Source organism: Cephus cinctus, unplaced genomic scaffold, assembly GCF_000341935.2.
Source record: "Cephus cinctus unplaced genomic scaffold, Ccin1 Ccin1_scaffold0215, whole genome shotgun sequence".
Taxonomy (NCBI): Eukaryota; Metazoa; Arthropoda; class Insecta; order Hymenoptera; family Cephidae; genus Cephus; species Cephus cinctus.
In genome coordinates, this window is record NW_014332933.1 from 3,170,095 (window position 1) to 3,189,565 (window position 19,471).

The 19,471-nt window shown below is 42.9% G+C and overlaps 1 protein-coding gene across 3 annotated transcripts in view; it reads right to left on the minus strand.

Annotated features, from left to right (window-relative positions):
- LOC107265130 overlaps positions 1-19,471 on the minus strand; it is a 60,885-nt gene that overhangs the window by 6,679 nt on the left and 34,735 nt on the right. Inside the window, exons 1-5 of one of the 3 annotated variants that reach the window (XM_015734213.2) lie at positions 12,491-12,992; positions 10,088-10,180; positions 2,768-2,902; positions 1,987-2,151; positions 268-402 (exon numbers count right to left, since the gene is read on the minus strand). In XM_015734213.2, coding sequence (XP_015589699.1) covers positions 268-402; positions 1,987-2,151; positions 2,768-2,902; positions 10,088-10,180; positions 12,491-12,538 — 576 coding nt within the window. In that variant the 5' untranslated portion in view covers positions 12,539-12,992. Of the gene's footprint in view, positions 1-267; positions 403-1,986; positions 2,152-2,767; positions 2,903-4,688; positions 6,733-10,087; positions 10,181-12,490; positions 12,993-19,471 lie in introns of those variants that run through there. The other 2 variants (XM_015734211.2, XM_015734212.2) reach the window with 2 other exon arrangements.

Below are 19,471 nucleotides of genomic sequence, written 5' to 3' on the forward strand. Positions count from 1 at the left end.
TTTAACTATAATAAAGTAACTTTGAGAACCCATCCGACTGTTAACTTTCGTTACGCATCAAGGGAAAGCTTCGAGCCAATGCATATTCATATCCTTCCAAGTCCTAAAGAGGATACCGGATGTGACAATTCCAATAAGTCAAGAGCCTCTTAGTCACTAATGTGTCTCAACCGTTCTAACTGGAATCGCCTAACCGCGATCACAATTATTTCACTCTACTACTTCGCTAATGGAGTCTCGCCGTTGCTTTTACATCTGTCGGCTTACCGGACAGTCGCGAATATCTCCCATTCCTCCAGCTCTTCGTAGCAGCTGTCCAAAGAGATCCGGACTGGATCTGGATGCCGGTGGAGTCTGTCGTGCCTGAGAGGTCAGAGCTGAAGCCGAGACATAGTGTACCATCTGGAAAAAAAAAAAATTATCAAAATTTTAATAAGAAAAAAAATTTTAATTATTTATTCGTAGTACCGCAGTAGGTGCTCGTGACTAATTTGATAGCTTACGAAATTCCCGGCATCCCACAGTCTCTTAGCTAGTATCACTAATACCAACAACTGGAGCTCTACGGATACTGACTGCCGCCTCGGTAAAAGTGATCGGCCATGACCAATGCAAATCGTAACGAGTTTCCTTATTTTTACCTAAGACCCACCAGTCGCCATACCGATCAACTGTGCCTACCTTGTCTTAGCGCTGTGTATACAAATCAAACAGACGTCCATCCTGTAGAAAGGAGTCGATGAGTATATGCCTACTATATACAGGTATATACTTAATATTGACCCATATGAAATTTCTACAATATCCTAAAAAAACACTGGAAGTGTGTATTTAGCAAATGAAATTTGCCACGAAGCACAGAAACGGTGACTTTTTCCAGTACGTTAGCTCGAACCTGATTGGTCTGTGATTATCGTTCCTTTACGCCTGATAAGATAAACCTGCTGTTACTTATACGTGTTGGTTAACATAAATCGGCCGATCTCACCGCAAATTGCCGATTTACTCATTCCGGGTGATTTCTCGTGCGTTTCTATAGTAATTTTCACTAACCAACGCGACCTCGACTTTACACGATAATTTTAATAATAACAATAACACCAGGTAACCATACGGTAGATCAGATCGATATAAAAAGAGGCGCAGTAACCAATGACTAAAAATTTTTCAAAATGTCATCCTGGATATTTACACGGAAAAAAAGAAAAACGAAAATTTCGACTCCTAATTCATTGGGAACTTCGTGCAACGAACGTCACGCAGATTAAACATACAAATTACAAGTTCCTGTCGTACCGAGGAAGGATAAATCAGCGTCCAGACCCCAAAGCCAACGAGCCGCTCTGCAGCCTTAAAGTATCCAACTTCGAAGACGGCTGCCCTAGGAGACTATGAGAATAGTCAAAGTTTACGAAGCGTAAAAACCGATCGATCGCACGAATAATTAATAGCCAATGCACATGTAGAGATTCCTAATATAAACACGAATTGGGCTCCCGTCACTGATCGGAGTAGCCGAGCGATAAACTACCGGTTAGCTAATTCGCTAAAGATCCCAGGATTCGTCTTCACTGGCTGTTGGCCCCTTTCAATAGAAGGCTTCGAAATAAAACCCAAGTCCCCCCCTAAGTCATCCCACGGAGTTGATGCACCCAATGCACCTTTATACCCGGGGATGCTTTTTCCAGGTATCCACCAGATCTGAAAAGCCAGTGGGATTTATTCAGGTCCTTTTCTGGATCTTTTCTCCGAGTTTCCTAGACCGTCGCAGAGATCAGCTTGGCTGACAAAGGTCATCCTAAGCCCGAAGCGGGTACTTATATTTTTTTGGTACAGTCCCAGCCAGCAGTACACGGTAATTGGTTCCGTGGTCCAACGTGGGTAAAAAAAGAAATTGCCACGGCTGATGATCCTCGGCAGATCATCTCGAAAAATTGGGTACTACGTTTCCTAGTGGGATGATCCTGGGACGTTGTGCAAACTGACCTGTGTAAATGGCAATGGCTCCGACGTGGCACCGCAGGCACCACATACACTCTGCTCGACCAGAGTCATGGCAAATTTTTGATGCGGTACACAGTGACGCGCGCTGCACATGTCCTCAGCCTCGCCGCTCGCTATGTGGAGATGAATTCGCAGGAGAATGTTTTCCTGTAAAAATTTTATTATTATTATTGACAATCGAGTTACGTAACCGCGCAATGGCCGATAGCAATGAAATTATTGCTCGAGACCAGCGCTATGCCACTAACGTACTATTGTCCTAATCTGGTTCATGGTCGCGCGATAGGCAGTGGGTAACGTGTGATTAATGGGGAAAGAAAAAAAAAAAACATTTTTCAATCGCAAAACGCGTACAGCCACGTGTGCGAGCGTATGTGAGAATTGAAATTACAGGAGGGGAGGTAAACGTGACTGTAAGGTAAACGTGAAAGTAAACGATTGTCGTGCTGTTTACAAGCGTTTCTGGAATTATTATAGAATCCGATTTTCGTGTAAAATGAATTTCTGCGAGTAAAAAAAAATTTTTTATTTTCAGTACGGGCAACGGCTATTCGAAGTGATTTTGTGAAATTTTGAAAAAAAAAGAAAAGAAAAAAAAATTCAACTTTCCCACGTGGGAATTGCGCTCCGTTGATCCTACCGTTGCGATACGGGGAAAATGAATGCAAAATAGGGATGTGAATTTTAATTGAACGTGAAATCGCACTCGAAGGCGCAACTGCTTTGGTTAATTGTAACTTTAACGTTAATTAAAAGTACTCACGAAGCATTCGGCCGCGTCGTCCATGAAGCCCAGTTGAAATCTTTGCTGATCGAGGAAGCTCTCGGCCAGTGCGCGACGCAGGGCGTCGGGCGGCAGGGCGCTCTCTTGCGAAAACTGCAGCTGCGAGAACAGGTCCTGAAACGTAATACAAAGCTGATTCAATGCTGAAGGACCTGCTCAAAGGATCTTGTGACAAGCATCAGAAGGGTCTCCCTATGTTTTTTTTCTTCTCCTGCGGGATCTTAACAAGGGACCTTTGTTGGAGTACGATGGTACGATAGGACCTGTTGCTTGATGCCTGACAATAAAATGCACCACCACGTGGTAACTACAGAACAGGGGTTGATTTTCCCAAAGGCATTCGCGAGCGCAATACTAAGTCTATAAATGCCAAAGAATCTTGACGGCACGAGAAAAATAATTAATCATGGACCTAATGTATTTTTTTTTTATTTTATTTTTTTTAATATCACAACAATCATTAAATCACGGTAAAATTTCTAGAACGTACAAATTATTCGATTCGATAATATTTTCAATTACGATCGAACAAACGCTTATTTACGTCGGATAACTGCACTGTTGGAATCCTGGGTAATCAAATGTATTTTTTTTCTGTATAAGCAAACACGTGCCAATGTGTTTCTAACGATAATGATACACGATTGTAAAAAAAATATTGCAAATTTATATCCGCGTCGATTGTATTGAGAAATATAACTGTTAATATATATTTTCCTGATGCATTGCTCAATTATGTTATTGTAGACATTTTTTGCGAGACACCGGGTACAATTTGAATTTACAGGAATTTATGGGCGTATGGAGAGGCTGGCTAAGTTTCGCAACGATTCTTCGGCAATCGGTACCTAAGCAACGGTTGCACGTAGAAAGTAGGTGGCACTTGCTCGAGGGTATAATACCACGAACACATCGAGGGGTCGTTTACGAAATTTATGTGGTTATCTGGATTTAAAAAAATATATATATAGCCCAATAGATACCGAATGAGGATTAAACGAGGCTCCTTCGATCACTGACTAAGGAATCCTTCAATGAAATGTACTTAGTTACAGGAGATGCAACACAAGTTCCACAGTGGAAACGGCAAACTAGGTGTGCAAGACTGGAATCGTTATCGATGTTAAACTGCACCTGCACTATATAAGAGCGAAAGAGAAAGAGTGAAGAATGTCGATTGGGATCGATGTACGATTTATCGAGATAAAAAAAAAAAGGATTAATCTAGATCAAGACACTCTCTCGATTTGATCGATAAAATTTATCAATGAAAATCATATTGAATCGCGTGAGATGCATTGGTTACGATGCACTTTGGTTTCGTATATATACACATATATATCGTAACAGGTTGTACCATTCAGTTTATTCAGGAAGTGTAACCTTAATCTGTCCGAGATTACGTAACGAGCATGCACTCGTAAGCGATTAGTAAGAAAAACTTTAATGGCCGCCATGTGTGACGTATATCCAAGTGTTCCCCAATACGATGTATTTGACTCGAGGCAGGAGGGCCTAGATAATTTTTTTTCACATCGAATACGAAACACGCGCGTTATTAAATATACACGATAAGGAGCATTCGTATTCAAATTCAAATTTCCCGCTAAACTTTTTTTAACGCGACAGCATACACGCAACTATTGTCATTCTCGGAACGTGCGTACGTTCGAATTCCGATCTTAACGGCGCTACGGCCAATGTATATATATATATATATATTTCAAGGAATAGAATTGCGCAAGTAACCATTGGTAAATCAAGATAAATAAGACGTTTGAATTTCTGCGAATACATATTAGGACCAGTCACTGTTATACGGAGAATCGAGCGACCCGATATAAGATACGATTGCGTATACATATATATGTAATAAATAAATGACAATTATCGATCGTACTTTTTTCAAGTCATTCAAATCAATTCCAGGCGAATCCTCCCTCTCCATCCCGCTGTCATCCCCCTCGTCGGCTTTGGCACCAGCGTCGGCGTCCACGACGTCGATCGTTCCCAACGCAGTCCCCGACGACGTCGCCGTCGACGGACCCGAAGGATCTTGCCTAACCTTAATCCACTTCAACATTTTCAGCCTTTTTATTTTCTTCCTCGTCCAATAGAAAATTCACCCACGTGACGAATGGGCGCTAGACGAATTTCCATAAATCCAACGTCCACGAGAGCAAGGCCCGTTTCCAAGTGACGACATCGCGAACCCTTGCGAGCCGCTGGCTGGTCTCGTGTCTTTTACTTCGGGACACTGAATGTAGCCAGTGCGCATGCGCACCGCGAGACCATCGGCTTCGCTCGGCTCTTCGAACTTCGAAGTCCAATGAAGCAGCGTGGAGGAGAGGCGCGAAGAGATCCTTCGGATTATGCTAAGCGACCTGGTAGTAAAGTACGCGATTGGCAGACTGTCGCTGCGATGCGCACTGTAAGTAGGCAGGTACCTGTCGCTTCCATACGAGTGTAACTTTACGTGAGTATACCTGCCGGACCCACCGGACCCACTCTGTATGCTCTCTCAGTGGGCCTTCTTAGTGTACCCCTACCAGGAAGCTGTATAACAGTGTTTGTAGTACTCACGAAAGCGTCGAGACGCCGTTTCGGGTCATTATGATAATCGAGAAGCCATTTTTCTTTAGGGCCTTTCTTTATCTTTCTTTTTTTTTTTTTACTGTTACACTTGGTAGTAATGACAAGTACTATCAGTGAGCTCGTTCTTCTTTTGCTCTCTTTGAGTCCGGGATGCTGGATACTCGATGGTACTGAGAGATGATTTCTGGATCTTTGCGATTGAAAATTATGGCTTTTGATTTTTTTTATTTTATTTTTTTTTTATTTTATTTTTTTTTTTCCTAAACCTTCGTCACTTTTCCTCGACGGAATTAATCGTCGGTGGGAAAAATTCAGAGTGAATCTCGTGAGATGACAAGGAATGTCACGCCTGGATGATTGCTACTCGATTACTTGGGTGATGACGAATTTAGGGAGTCTTTTAATGGGGACTTAGCGGTACTCTTAGTGGATACTTTTTTTTTTATCGTACACAGGATGAAAGTGATTAGGAATCGTAGATGCTGCAATCTTGGACGATTTCGACTTTTCTTCCTCTTGCGTCTTTATCTTCTGGTATCAAGCTCAATTGCTTGGCAGCAACGTATACAGCGAATATATTCCTGGTTATTTGAACAGCGTGAAACTGGTTACTGGACGATTACATGACTCCAAGTGAAAATCTAGTTGGTCTGGTTTGACCATCGCTGGATTCATTTTTCTTTTTTTGGGGTCAGTACCGCAGTTCACCAGGAGCAAGCTCGGCACGGCAATTTCCGTGACTTCTGGTACCGCGGACAAAAAAAAAAGTCAAAATGCACAAGAACAGATGACGGTAACAAATTCAAAATCACCTGGCACAACTTTCCCCGGCCCACGTGCGTTATCACTTATCACTGCGTTAGCGTACGAGTATCCAAGAGGCACTGATAAAAAATATAAATAATCCAATAAAAATTTTCGCATCGAGTCACAATTTTCCTTCGAGCACAAATTTCACCCGCGAAAGGATCCCTCGTTTACACTAGCGTGAAGAAAATTCAAAATTTCAAAAATTCCGAAACTTTCAGGTACACCCAACAAAGATCGCAACACTTTTCTTTAAAAAAGCACAAAACGTCTCGGCGGCCCAAAAGATAACGTTGATCCGGACGAGTCGGGCTAGTCGAAAGCCTACTATGTCGGTACCAGCACGCAAGGAGCCGAGCGTACCTGAAGAGAGCGAGTTGCAGAGTGCTGCCGAACCGCCCCCACCCTCGTGGCACTAGAGGACCAAGATCTACCTAGTACGTCCCCTACCCGATAGATCTGAGACCCCGGTGACGTCAGACGGTTAGCCGTCCTACGTTCACCGAGCTGCGAGGAGAGCGAGATCTCGAGGACTCCGGGCGCTACGGCACTACGGCGCTACAACACGGCAGCAGCAATGCTCCGGCACTCCGTGGACTTAGTATACGAGAAAGAGGAGTGAACGAGAGAGAAAGAGCGAGAGAGAGCGAGAGAGAGAGAGAGAGAGAGGAGTACAAGAGCCGCTCACGGGTACTGGGACAAAGCGACTTCCATATCTCCAGCTCAGCGTGGCCACTTCCCCTGCTCTCCCTTCCGCCCCTTCGCCCTCCCTTTACCTGGGCCCGTTCCTGGGCCTTACGTACCTACCTATATACTATACTCCCGTATACACGTGGAAGAAAGTGCTACGTTAAGGTACGCACGCGTATACCTACCAACGTATCTTCCTTTGCTATCCTCTAGAGTTCCAGAGCGGCTCGAGAGATCTTTTTTTTTTCTTCCCAACTTTGATACAGAAAATAAGTAGAGGATATAAAGTGACGCTGTGTATTGATACTAGGATTGTATGAATTTTACGTGTCCAACTGTTTTATTGGATTTACGTTTGCAAGGGAGTCTTGGATTTTTCCTGTTATACATACATATATATATAGACCCTCCCGTTGTCGAAGTCCGTCTGGAAGTAACGGGGCTTGTTTGCCTTTAATCGGTTACGCTGCCTAATTGCGCAGAAAGGAGAGCCAAAAATAAATAGCAAACGGTATTTTCCAGTACGGTTTCGCTTATTGTACTTGTACAGAGTAGTAAGTACCGATACTGTGCGGAGCTCGGCGAGGTCTCGGGGATTGCGAAGTCTGGCTATGAAAGTGTTCGGTGAGAGGGAGGGACGAAGGGGAAGGGAGGTAATACTGGGTGAGTCAAAAATCGTTTAAAATTCTTCGTTCTCAAGGGCGTGAAATCACGCATGGAGGGATGCTTCTTGGGACATTCGTATATACATATATTATATGACCTTAAGGGTCGTGAAGTACTGGGGTCAATTGGGACTCTCGTCTTTTACATTAAAAAAAAAAAAGAAACACTGCCCTCGAGTTCTAAACCTTAAATTCATTCCCAGTGATTCATCCCGGTGTCCCGATCCTACGAATTCTTGACCCACCACGTATAAGCTTGGGTATTTCGCTCGACTTCCTGCCGCCTCGACCAATGGGGAAACCCACTTATCGTTATGGTCTACTCCAGATTTCTTATCCGAACGGAATGCACCGATTATATCGGGACGATCGAATTTGCCGATTTTCCTGGATATACCTGGAATCGGGTTACGGTTGTTTCTTTTATGATTTTTTTTTACAGCAAATAATTTTTTACTACTGCTCGTGCACTGAAAAATTGTATGGTTAACGATCAACGATATTCGGAAATCTTTTGAAACGATCATGAGCTAATGTGAGAAAGGACATTTTTCAAGAATAATTTTTAGGCTCTCTACCCTCCGAAGGTATCCGGGGTCCCTCGAGCGTTGATGCTCGTAGGGAGCAACAGGTAGATTTTTCTGGGCCCCCCTAATTTGTTTTGTACCCTAGGTCGTCTCAGGTGCCCCTTAATTTGAGAAGGCTACGCGAGGGAAGGTGCGTTCCCAAAGTCATTTTCTGTAACCCTCGTCACGACTCGGAGCGAAGAGAGTTGAGGGATCGAAAACTTTTTCAAAAGTTGCTACAACTTTTTGTCCCGTCGATCGTTCCAAGCCGCAGGGCCGTATACGTATATCTGTGCACCCCTCGTCTACTTGTAGTAAGGGGTGGTAAGGAAAGAAAGAAAAAAAAAATTAGTGCTATTATAAAACTTAAAAGGGGGGGGGGGGTGAAGAAAACTCTTTTACCAGTACGTGCTAAAAGTTTCGTAATATAATCAGACGCGACCCCTAAGAATCTTTATTACGACACAACCCCCCAGCCTCGTAGAAAGTGACAAGGGATCCCTCACGGATCACGTTAATGCGCAATATACCGGTAAAACTTCAAAGTTCCTACAACGGATAGGGGAAAGTGAAGGGGGTTGCTTCGGATTTACCCAAAACTAATTTTTAAAAAAAAAAAAAAAAAAAAAATTTTAAAAAAAAAAATAAAATTAAGAAAATTAAAACGATAATTACGCACCGAACACATTATAGGACGGCCATTATGACAAACCGGGTTAGGCAATTTTTTTGAAATATATGAAAATACCGTTGGAAATACGACTCGAATTGGATAAGTTCGCCGTCTCGAAATCGAATTAAATAGCGTCTACTTTTTTTCCACCCTCGAATCTTCCGAAAAGCAGCGTAACCAATGCTTTTAAGCTGCGACGCGATAGGGTAGCCAAAAGCAACGAATCCAAACCCCAAATCCTTACAGTGACTATCGACCGAGGTCCTGAGCCGCTTTTCAACTATTTCGAGATCATAAGACTGATCGGGTCACTCTTAAGAAATTTAGAAAAAAAAAAACCGGTCCCTAATCCACTCCGATCGCTTCCGAGTCGAGCAACAATGGACAAGGTACGATTGAAAAAAAAAAAAATAGACCGTTACCCTGCGACCCTAGAAAAATAAAGTGTACGAAACTCTATTTTTGCGTATACAGGAATATTCCAAAAGCTCGGTAAAATTTATATTTTCATATATTTTCAATCTCAAAAATCAGACAATGGTTAACAACGGACAGACATTCTGATGGTCTCGTATAACAAAGCCCGTGGTTCCCTACTACTGTGGCTACACGGCTGTAATGGAGCAAGTATAGTGAAGGCGGGCACGAGAGAACCTTCGGAGTCTCCTGGACCAATGGGAGAGCAGAATCGAGAATCTCGCGGGAGAAAGGTGCCAGGCTCTCGTGGTCCAGAGGTCCGTTACAACGTGCGTCCCTATCGATGTAATCATTTCGAGTACTTTATAATACGTCGAGATACTCTCGACTAGGTATAAGACATGTATATGTATATATACCATGTATAAAACATAGCCAGTTAGCTAGAGTCAAAATACGTACTATACTCTAGTCGCGTTTGTCATATATTCTCGTAGAGAACATTGAGAGAGAGAGAGAGAGAGAGAGAGAGAGAGAGAGAGACTCTCTCCATCTACCTCTTTGTATCCCACCACGTATCTCAGCCTCTTCAAGACCCTTCTGGACCACTCGTTACTATCATTGTATGCATAGGAAAAATCTCGCTCCGAGACGTAAAAACCTGAAGTAATCTCAGGATTGAAAACTAGTCATTAACATTTTTTTTTTTTCAAACAAAAATTTTTGACTTTTTCAGATTTTTTTTTCTTTACGTAAACTTGTTACTAAGATTTTCCTAAGACTACCCTACCGGCATTGCTGGGTATAACTTACGCGAGCATCTTATACGTGCGTCTATTTTTTTTGGAGAATTTTGAAAATTATGAAAAAAAAGTTCAAATCTTACCTTGAGTGCGCAGAAGATGCATGATTCTCGCATACAAGCATGACCGGAAAGTTCCCTGAAGCTTCGTCGAAAGATGTCCAGATGCCATAACACCTGAAAACAAAGAGAAAAACGTCATGAGATTCCAATGCGATTCAATAACAATAATAATAGTAACGAAAAACAAGTCTTTATTATACAAATTGCTTATCTCGATCCGCGAACAGCCGTGCCTGTTGTCAATTTAAGGAATTCCTCCAAAAATCAAAAACAAAGAACACACCCATCCTCGTATACCGTGGTTTTAGTTAAAAAAATTCGTGACGTACGAGCGCTTGCGCAATAAGTCGTAGTAGAAACGAAGGTCGTTTATGCAAATTCGCAAACTATTTATGAATGAATTTTATATATCGATACGTGCATATTTTATATATACAAATAAATATATTCTGCCGGTATTACGTGGAACATATGAATGCATGTAGAATTATTATTATTATTGTATTCAGAATATATACAGTAATAGTATACGTGCAGTACACGTTACCGTGTACCATAGGACAAGATAACACATCGTATCCTGCGAATTATGAGGAGGGAAAGTAAATCGCAATTTCCGCTGGTATACATATTTTTGTCGCGTACATAGAAACTGATGTTTTCCTTTTTCCGGCTTGATCAATATATATATATATATATATATATAGACGACACGGTTACTCAAGAATAAAGGACCTATATGCTGTTCAGTAAGAACGATCCATGATGAATTTAACACGAAAAATGTATCTTTTGAGTTTCTCAGCAGGTGAAGGTAGAAAATTTTGAAAAGTAGACGACACGGTTACTCAAGAATAAAGGTCGCGTACATAGAAACTGATGTTTTCCTTTTTCCGGCTTGATCAATATATATATATATATATATATAGACGACACGGTTACTCAAGAATAAAGGACCTATATGCTGTTCAGTAAGAACGATCCATGATGAATTTAACACGAAAAATGTATCTTTTGAGTTTCTCAGCAGGTGAAGGTAGAAAATTTTGAAAAGTCTTATACAAATCCAGACCCCGGTTTGAGAAGTTTGAAAATAGAAAGAACGAGTAAATAAGGGACCAGCTTCTCAGCAGTATCTTCTTTTTGATTCTGCTATGGGTATTTTTAGGTCCATGGAAAAATGTGTATTCAAAATATTCGGAATTTTTGAATTTCCCGTATAAGCGATGGAAATAAATGTATATGAAGTTTTTTTTTTGAAAATTGGTGAAAGTAAAAAATATTATGCTTAATAAATATTTTTAGTTATCCCACGGTACCCGTACTAGGATTGGCCTAATGGCGATTCTCAAAAATTCAATTCCACTTGATTACTTTGCTTGTCAATGGCCAACGTATGCGTAATGGTAAACAAATTGAATGGTCAGTGCGTACAAAGCGCGTGGTAGCGGTGACTTCAACGACTGCATAAGGCACAACCCACGTTCAGCTCCAAAAATAGGATCGTCGTTCAACCCACGCGAGATCATGAAATATCAATCGACTGTCATTATACTAATAAGTAAAGGACCCGTTATGTCAGATCGTGCTCATCTAGAGAATAATTCATTATTTCGCACGTATAAGCCCAGGGGACTAATTAATTGTCGAGGCACGGTAAAGGCTGAATAAATAAATATAAAAGTGCCAATTGATTTTTTTAATTAACTTAAGCAATTAATGATAAATAAATAAACGCGATTGAATTGCACGATTAATTAATCATTAAGATATTAATGGTTACTTTCACGGTCAATGTGATAAAATTGTAACGTTGTAGTAGGTCAAGATTGATTTAATTATCAAATATGTATATATATATTGCATTCCATCCAACAATTATCATAGTAACGAACGCCGCCATTATTCTAGATTACATGAATAATAACGTTCCTGCTCGCACGGCCGCGCCTGCAGGCCAATTTCTACGTTCCCAGGCATAACCGCCGGCGAATATCTCCGGCACAGCCTCTGAGAGAAACTAGCCAAGTAACAATACGAGTCTTCTGTGATTTCTCGCCAAATTAAAAGATAGGAGAATGATAACGGCGTGAAATAAGACAGTCTCCAGTCACGTACTCTCGATCCACGCTGTGTCAACTTCAGAGCTGTCACTCTCATGTTAGGATTAAAAATTAAACAGTACGGACCGTCACTGTGACCGTACGTAGTGACCTGAATAGCGATAACGGATAATCAAGATGATAAAAGGATAAAGGATATGTACGAAATTTCGAATCCACTAAGAAAGGCTGCGCGATCAACAGGTAGAAAGCGAAGAACGAAAACTGGCCCGCGCGGCCATGTCAGAACAGTGAACTCTTACACTAAATATAATAAGGACGAATAAAATGTAATCGCTATAAAAAAAAAGAAAAAACGAACCTTGGCAATCTGAAAGAGCGCCTGTCGCCGTGCTCGCTCTTGCTTCATGTTTCCACAACGCGTAGGTTAGATAATTCTTAATTCCTTGTTCGATGTTGATTTAGGAAAAGATCGTAAAACCACTACGGCAAACTGTTCTTATCAACAGTTTTCACTGACACTTTAAATTCCCACCGCGGTACCCATTGCCAGCGTCACTATTTCCTTCCCAGATAACATTGAGCTCGAACGTTAGGATGTACCAGGTTGTTAGGTTGTGTCTGACGCGGGCGTCACTCGAACAATGCCTGGGTAGGGCCTAGCCGGTACATAAGCGACGGCAGCGCCAAATGCAGGCCTGGACGTTCGGGTTGCGAACTACGTTGAAAACGCATACACGGAGTTTGACGTAGTAGTAAATACTGTACCATGCCGGTATAGTAGGTACAGTGTAGTACTATGGAATTACTACAGTGCATACAGGAGTCGGCCATCTTTACTACGAGACCGTGGCGTGGGTGAGAGAGCCTCGTTGTCGGTCGAGTATGGAGTAGGGAGGGAGAGAGAGGGGGAATCAGACTCTTATGGCCCTCGGGCTCGTCTCTCCATAGGTATAACAGCCGCTGGGCACTAACCGGTCTCACGGGACGAGGTGGGGACAGGGGAGAGGGAGTTCTCCCGAGACTGACAACATTTTACGCTACGTTACTCCGCTACGAGTTCGTTACGCAATTTCGTTTGAGAATAAAGAAAACGTCATTTTGGGAGTACGGATTCATAAGGCGTTAGAGTGTCTTGACCCGATCGTAAATATACCTCTATTGTTGTACATTTATTATACGGATCAAATATTAAGATCATATACGAAGCATTGGAGGTTATGTTCGTATCGGTTGTTAGAGAAAGATATGCTGATTTAAATATATGAAAATCCATCGTGGCGTCCGACTACACTTTGGCATAACTTTACCAAGGAGTAAGCTGAAGAGAAATTTCTATGGGATTTGTTTCTAGAAGGATCAACTGGGATAGAATTTAATCTCGTTAAACTCGTGAATTACTTGATACACCATTATCGCATTCGCACACTGAAATAACGAAGAGCCACCCCTCTCAATTTACCAACGGGCATACAGTATACGTAAACTTTAGGTTAAGTCTCTATGCGAGTCACGGTTTTATACGCCCTCGCAACTGGCCTTCATTTGCATGGCGCCAAAGCAGCTAGTTTCTAGACGGTCTCCAGGATACTGTACCGCGCTTGGCGAAATCGAAATGGAAGGCGCAACAAGCGCGTATACACAAGAGGGTTCGTCCATGGTATAATATTTGAATTGCAGCCAGGAGTCGAAGCCATAAACGGCATGGTGGTATTCTAACCTGCAATTTATTTAACATCTTGCAATGGCGAACCGTGCAGGCATACCCGAGACGGTTTGTAGTTTCGATTTTTCTTGTGTGCATAGATAAACAAAGAGCATCACGAAACGCTGGGCACCCAAGAAACTTGAGACGGGTTTGTTCTACGTGTCATTATTATAGCCTTTGAGTTTCGCAAAGGATATAAGTGCGTAGTCTGTTACAGGGTGATATATTCCAGAAGCAAACCCCCGGACGGAGGTAGATCTTCAAGGGTGAACCTTCGTGTGAAACACTTTCCTTCGAAGATAACAAAGAAGGTCTCTGGCGCCTGAACAGGTCCAGCCCTTATCCCAGGACGGACTGACAGTCCCCAGACACTGTGGAAAATCCAATTGATAACCAAGACCACTAGGATTTTTCCTCAAGTGTCTCTGCGTTCCCTCTACTTGAATCCACCACGTCCACGTTAAGTCTCAAGGCTTGCCCTAGGACCGGGCTATTCATTTTTTCTCCCCACGATCGCCAACGTGACGCACGTGCATCCGCCGCGGCGTCGTTCTTCGGCCAAAGGACGTGTCTGATGAGCTACGTGAGAAACTGAAGATTTCATTGGCGACTGTACTGTCCTTACAATAATGCTCATCCCTTTAAAAGGAGACTGTACATAAATTCTATCGGTAATACAGTATAGAGTACAAACTGTGCTTAAATTTATTATAAATTCTTATATAATTTTTACTTATCAAATGCGTATCAACAACCACACGCAACCACCATGTCTCACGTGGTAATTCGAAAACGATACCCCCAATACCACTTGCATGGTTTCCCATATGTCGTCACGCACATAAGCCTCGTCCACAGATGGTGCGTGGATCAATTCTACAGTGAAAACAGTCTGCGACGGGTTTGCCGTAACCCGAAAGCAACTCGTTTACTCCATACGCAGGTTTTACATCGGCGATGATCGCGTGCTGGCGCACAGAGGGGTTACCACCTACAACGTGCGTGAGTGCGCGTTTAGGGTTGCACGAGTTCCTCAGGAGTCACGTGTAACAAACGACAGGTGTCACAGACGGTTTCTCTTCTCTTCGCCGTACAAAAGCAACAGGTTAAGACCCCACGTGAAAGGGAATAACTAAGAAGAGAAGATGGAAGGCACCGGGTTACCTGCTCCCTGGGAAACCTGTCCCGAGGTATCAGGACGCTTGTTCGCCTTGGGCTGATCTAGAGAATAGGGGGAAAAAAAGAGAAAGATCAGAACAATCGCCAGGGGTTGGCTTCTACGTGAGGGTGTAAATGCATTGGTTTACCTTCGTCTCAAGGGTGACTACTGGTGCCTGACGATGCGTGACTTTCTTCTTCTTTCGTATCCTAGGGATTTCGTCCCTGGCTAACCTACATCCAGGCTTACTGGCTGATCACGGTTAAGATGGGAATCGTGTTGCCTGGGGATGGGTGTACGATTACGGAAAGACGAGAAGAAGCTCTTTCTTGGATTCTCTGGGTTCCTCGAGGATCGCTCCGACTCGGTTCTACCTGGTGTAACGCCGACGAGGACTCGTTCGCTGGGAACCAGATCAGGAAGTCGTCATGGTCCGGGAAAGATCTACCAGTGGAGTATCGTGGCAATTAACAGTTTAATTGAAGCAAGAGATCACTTTAGCGATAAGAAATTTCTTATCAGTGTCACAATAAGGTCAGACTCTCTTACGTCGGCTGGTCTCGTCTCTTCGGCGAATCTTGGATAAATGTCAACCGGGATACCCATTAGGCATTCCTGGTGCCCGCTCTTGGAACTGAGCCTGCTGCTTGCATGGCTGCTGCCGGTGAAAGGGTTTCATCCAAGGCATCACCGGCATAATGCCGCACGAGCTCATCTTCATCCTATGATGTAACCTCATTGAAGCCTCGTGCCAGCATCCACGAAGCAGCCAGCAGCTGCTGCTGATTTTGCAACAGTTTACGGGCTGCTACCTAAGGCTGATGCCAATATGGTCCAGGGACGATCTAGAAGCCTGCTAATAAGCGGGGTCCTTGTACGGTAGTAGCAATTTTCTAACCTAACCTATAATATTAGAAAAAAAAAATGACAGATTCCATGTCGTTCTGGTGCCAGGAGCCACTTTGCAGAAACCCCTAAAGTTTTCAACGGTCCTACCAGCCTTGAATGCTCTCAATTTTTTATTGGAAAATAAAGATAAAATTTTTTTACATAATCACACCCTTTGCCAGTGGACTTTGTCCTCTACGGCGAAGCTTCTCGGTACCGTAAGAGGGCACCACTCAATTTGCATACACATACCCCATTACCACAGCGATCTTAACGATTCGCCAAACCGAGACCAAGATGCCTGATAATTCTAATCGGGATTCGCCATTTGCCTAAATAACAAAGAAAACGTATTCGCCACCCGTTAAAGGGTAACAGTCCGAAAAGTTTTACCGCTAACTGCCGTGATCCTCCCTTCCGGCAGTTCACGGATAGATTCGGATTGGCTCCCCGCGTGGTAATCTACGATCGGTTTACGTGCTACTGCTTAGCGTAGTTCGGTATCAGAGATACCTGTTGATCCGCTGGCATTAGTTTTCATGTAATTTCCTTGTTCGCCGAGAACGAACGAAAACGTTATCGCTTAAACGGGCGACGAGTCGGACGTTTTGCCTCGAACTATTGGAATTATCCCTAAATACCAGAGACCCCGAAAAACGAGGACAGCTGGTTGCAGTTTTAACTCTGACGTCAGCGACTCTTGCTCAGAGGCGTGTAAACGACAGGGATAAAAGAAAGATGGCGGCCATCAATGTAAATAATAGGAAAGGTTATTACGAAAAGAATCTTGTTATTCCAAGTATACGCAGGGTATACGCAGACGGTAGGTAGGAAGAGACCAGAAGTCGAATCGCTGCAACCGAGTGCACCTGCAAGACACTTCCTACCATGCTAAGAGACAGTGGGCGATGAATCTCAAAGGTCCTGACGCACGCGATTCCGCGAGATGAATCTCGAGGTAGAATGGACCGGTTATGACGATTATATTAAATTTGGACTCGCACATGTGAAATTAGAAAATTATCGTGGGCTACTTATGAATTTTTTTTTAAATCTCGTATCATCTATATCGTCTACAGCATCCATAGTCGGTCCAGCTCGTCTTCTTTCTTTCCTCTCTCGTTCCTCCTCCGGTGAATAGCTCCTCCGTTTACTGAGGTGCCGCGCGCACGTGCGCGCCACGAAAACAAAAGCAACGAAACCTGGGAAACTGGTTTCTCGTAATCCTTAACAGCAACGCTCTATACCTGTATATATGTCCGCACAGCCACCGGCAGGATCTGGATCTGCACCCACTAGTGGGAAGAGACACATATCGCGAGTGTATCCGAGTAGGATTTACGGTGATTTAACGAAAGGATAGGTAAGACAGTTTGATATCGACGGATTATTAATAGACACATCCCAGCGTGTGGGATACCCTGAAAAAGGATGAGTGTAAAAGTGAATGGTGGAACGGAGCAATAAATTGCAACCGATAGGAGCGAATTGACGGATCGTCGAGGACTGTAGGAAATCTGTGAAGGAATGTTATTCCAACTTTTTTCGGATTTGATGTGCAGGTGTAAAATTTGTTTAAAAAATGGATACGGTGTTACGTGTTAAAGAGCATTTTTTTAAATGGCTCGTCGGACCTTTCATACACCAGGGTGCATCGGAGTAGGTGTATCGAGGCCAAAGTGAACGCAGACCGGGGGACCAGGTGGCAAGAGGAGGGACTAAACTCGTTTTCGAAGTTGGATAGGAAGCTGAGGGTAGTGTCAGGTTAGGTTGCTTGGCTGAGGAAGAGGAAAGTTCGGGCAGAGAAAAGGACGCAGCTGGACCGGTTCCGTGGGGGGTCAGAGGAGTATCTGCTGCGGCGTAAAAGAGGCTAGCTCGATGGTCTCTTATGTGGGGTGAACTGGTTCCAGGATTAAAACTGGAGTAAAAGTGCCCTTGTATTGTGCTTTCGTTGGATTAATTTTAATCAGTCGTGCTCATAGCGCATCCAAATTGCAGTTTGGTGCGAGATCATGGAACTTGTAGAAAATTTGTTGTGAAACAATTTTGATTTTTTTTTTAAATTCCTTGACAAGCAGTTGGTACCAATTGCAATGAAGAAATATGATAATTGGACCAAACCCACGTATGCGTCCTACGTATTGGTACCGATACGAAATCTGCATTTTGATTTATTAATTTTTTTTTTCAAAATGAGCACAGATTGCATATTAACGCAATTGCGTAGGAAGTGCATGTGGGCTTTCTGGGTACCAATTGGTTTTGGTTGGAGTATATGAATTTTTGTTAAAAATTATAAACGAATGGTCCATGGACGTTAGCGGAGTTTCATGTCCTGAGGGATCTTTTGGTACATCCGGTTGAGGGGGGTGTCAAGAAATAAGCCATTAACGTAAGTACAGTCCGCAGGGATGCCATTTGTCTTGTCTATGCTATATAGGTACAGGAGACTGTAAACGTGACCGGAATGAGAATGAAGATTGCGGGTCCGAGCAGTTACTTTTGAAAAATCTTATATTCAAGGATACCAGAAGCGGGAGAGTCTCCCATTGGTCGGGAGACCCCGGAGGAATCTCAGAAATTGGTTGCGCGCGCTTCGACTCCCTCTTTATCCCTATGGAGATTTCAATGCCAGCCTCCCTCCCGACGGTAACCCGACAACGGTTCGCCGCCATTTTGTCGGGACGGCAACCTGTAGCGAAAAAAAAAATTTTGATTGGAAAAAAAAATATTGCCTTCAAGGATAAAGCCGTTCGGGCGGGAAGAATCGCCATTGGTCAAAACACTGACCAACATGGGAACCCGTAGGAAATTGACAGGAAACTCGAAGAAAACAATGGAATCAAGATAATGCTTTAATGAGATATTTTGAAATTTCTTCAATAAAATTTTTAGATTTTTAACCTCATAATTATCTCCCTACGCACTGTATAATTTCTCATAAAAATATAAATTTTAATATCAAATTTATTTATTCGTTAAATAATAAATACTTGAGAATCGATAATATTGACGTTAAAAAAATATTTTCGAAGTTACAACAAAGAACGACAGACAAGCTTATATATATCCAAGTAAGAACGCGGGAAGATAGAGGAGCAGCCATTCGCCGAGAGCATCTCGAGTTTCGACGAACATCCTATAGGATCGCCACCAGCGCTAAGCAATACGGATAGGATGTTGACCCGCCGCCATTACAGATCCGGAGAACGGGGTCTACGTGATCGTAGTACTACGCACAGCTGGTACCACGTGATAATGTCTCTACAGTCACTCAAACGAGTATAGAAGTAAGCCACGAGTAAAAAAAAAATAGATACCAACCTCAAAAGACGAATAAATAGCAAAGAATATTATTCTGGTCAAAGCCCATAATCCCCAACAGTCCCAAGACAATAAGCAGCTTGTCGCCATTTCTAGAAACCACTCGGTGAACTTATACCTGCGTTTTACCTTTATCAAGTATTGTTTACACGACCCAAGTACGCGGCTACATGGCTCACGTGGATCCCCATAGGCTATCAGTATACACTGCACGAATGCGGCCATGCTATTTTACAATAGTCAACTCGAGCACGTGCACTGTC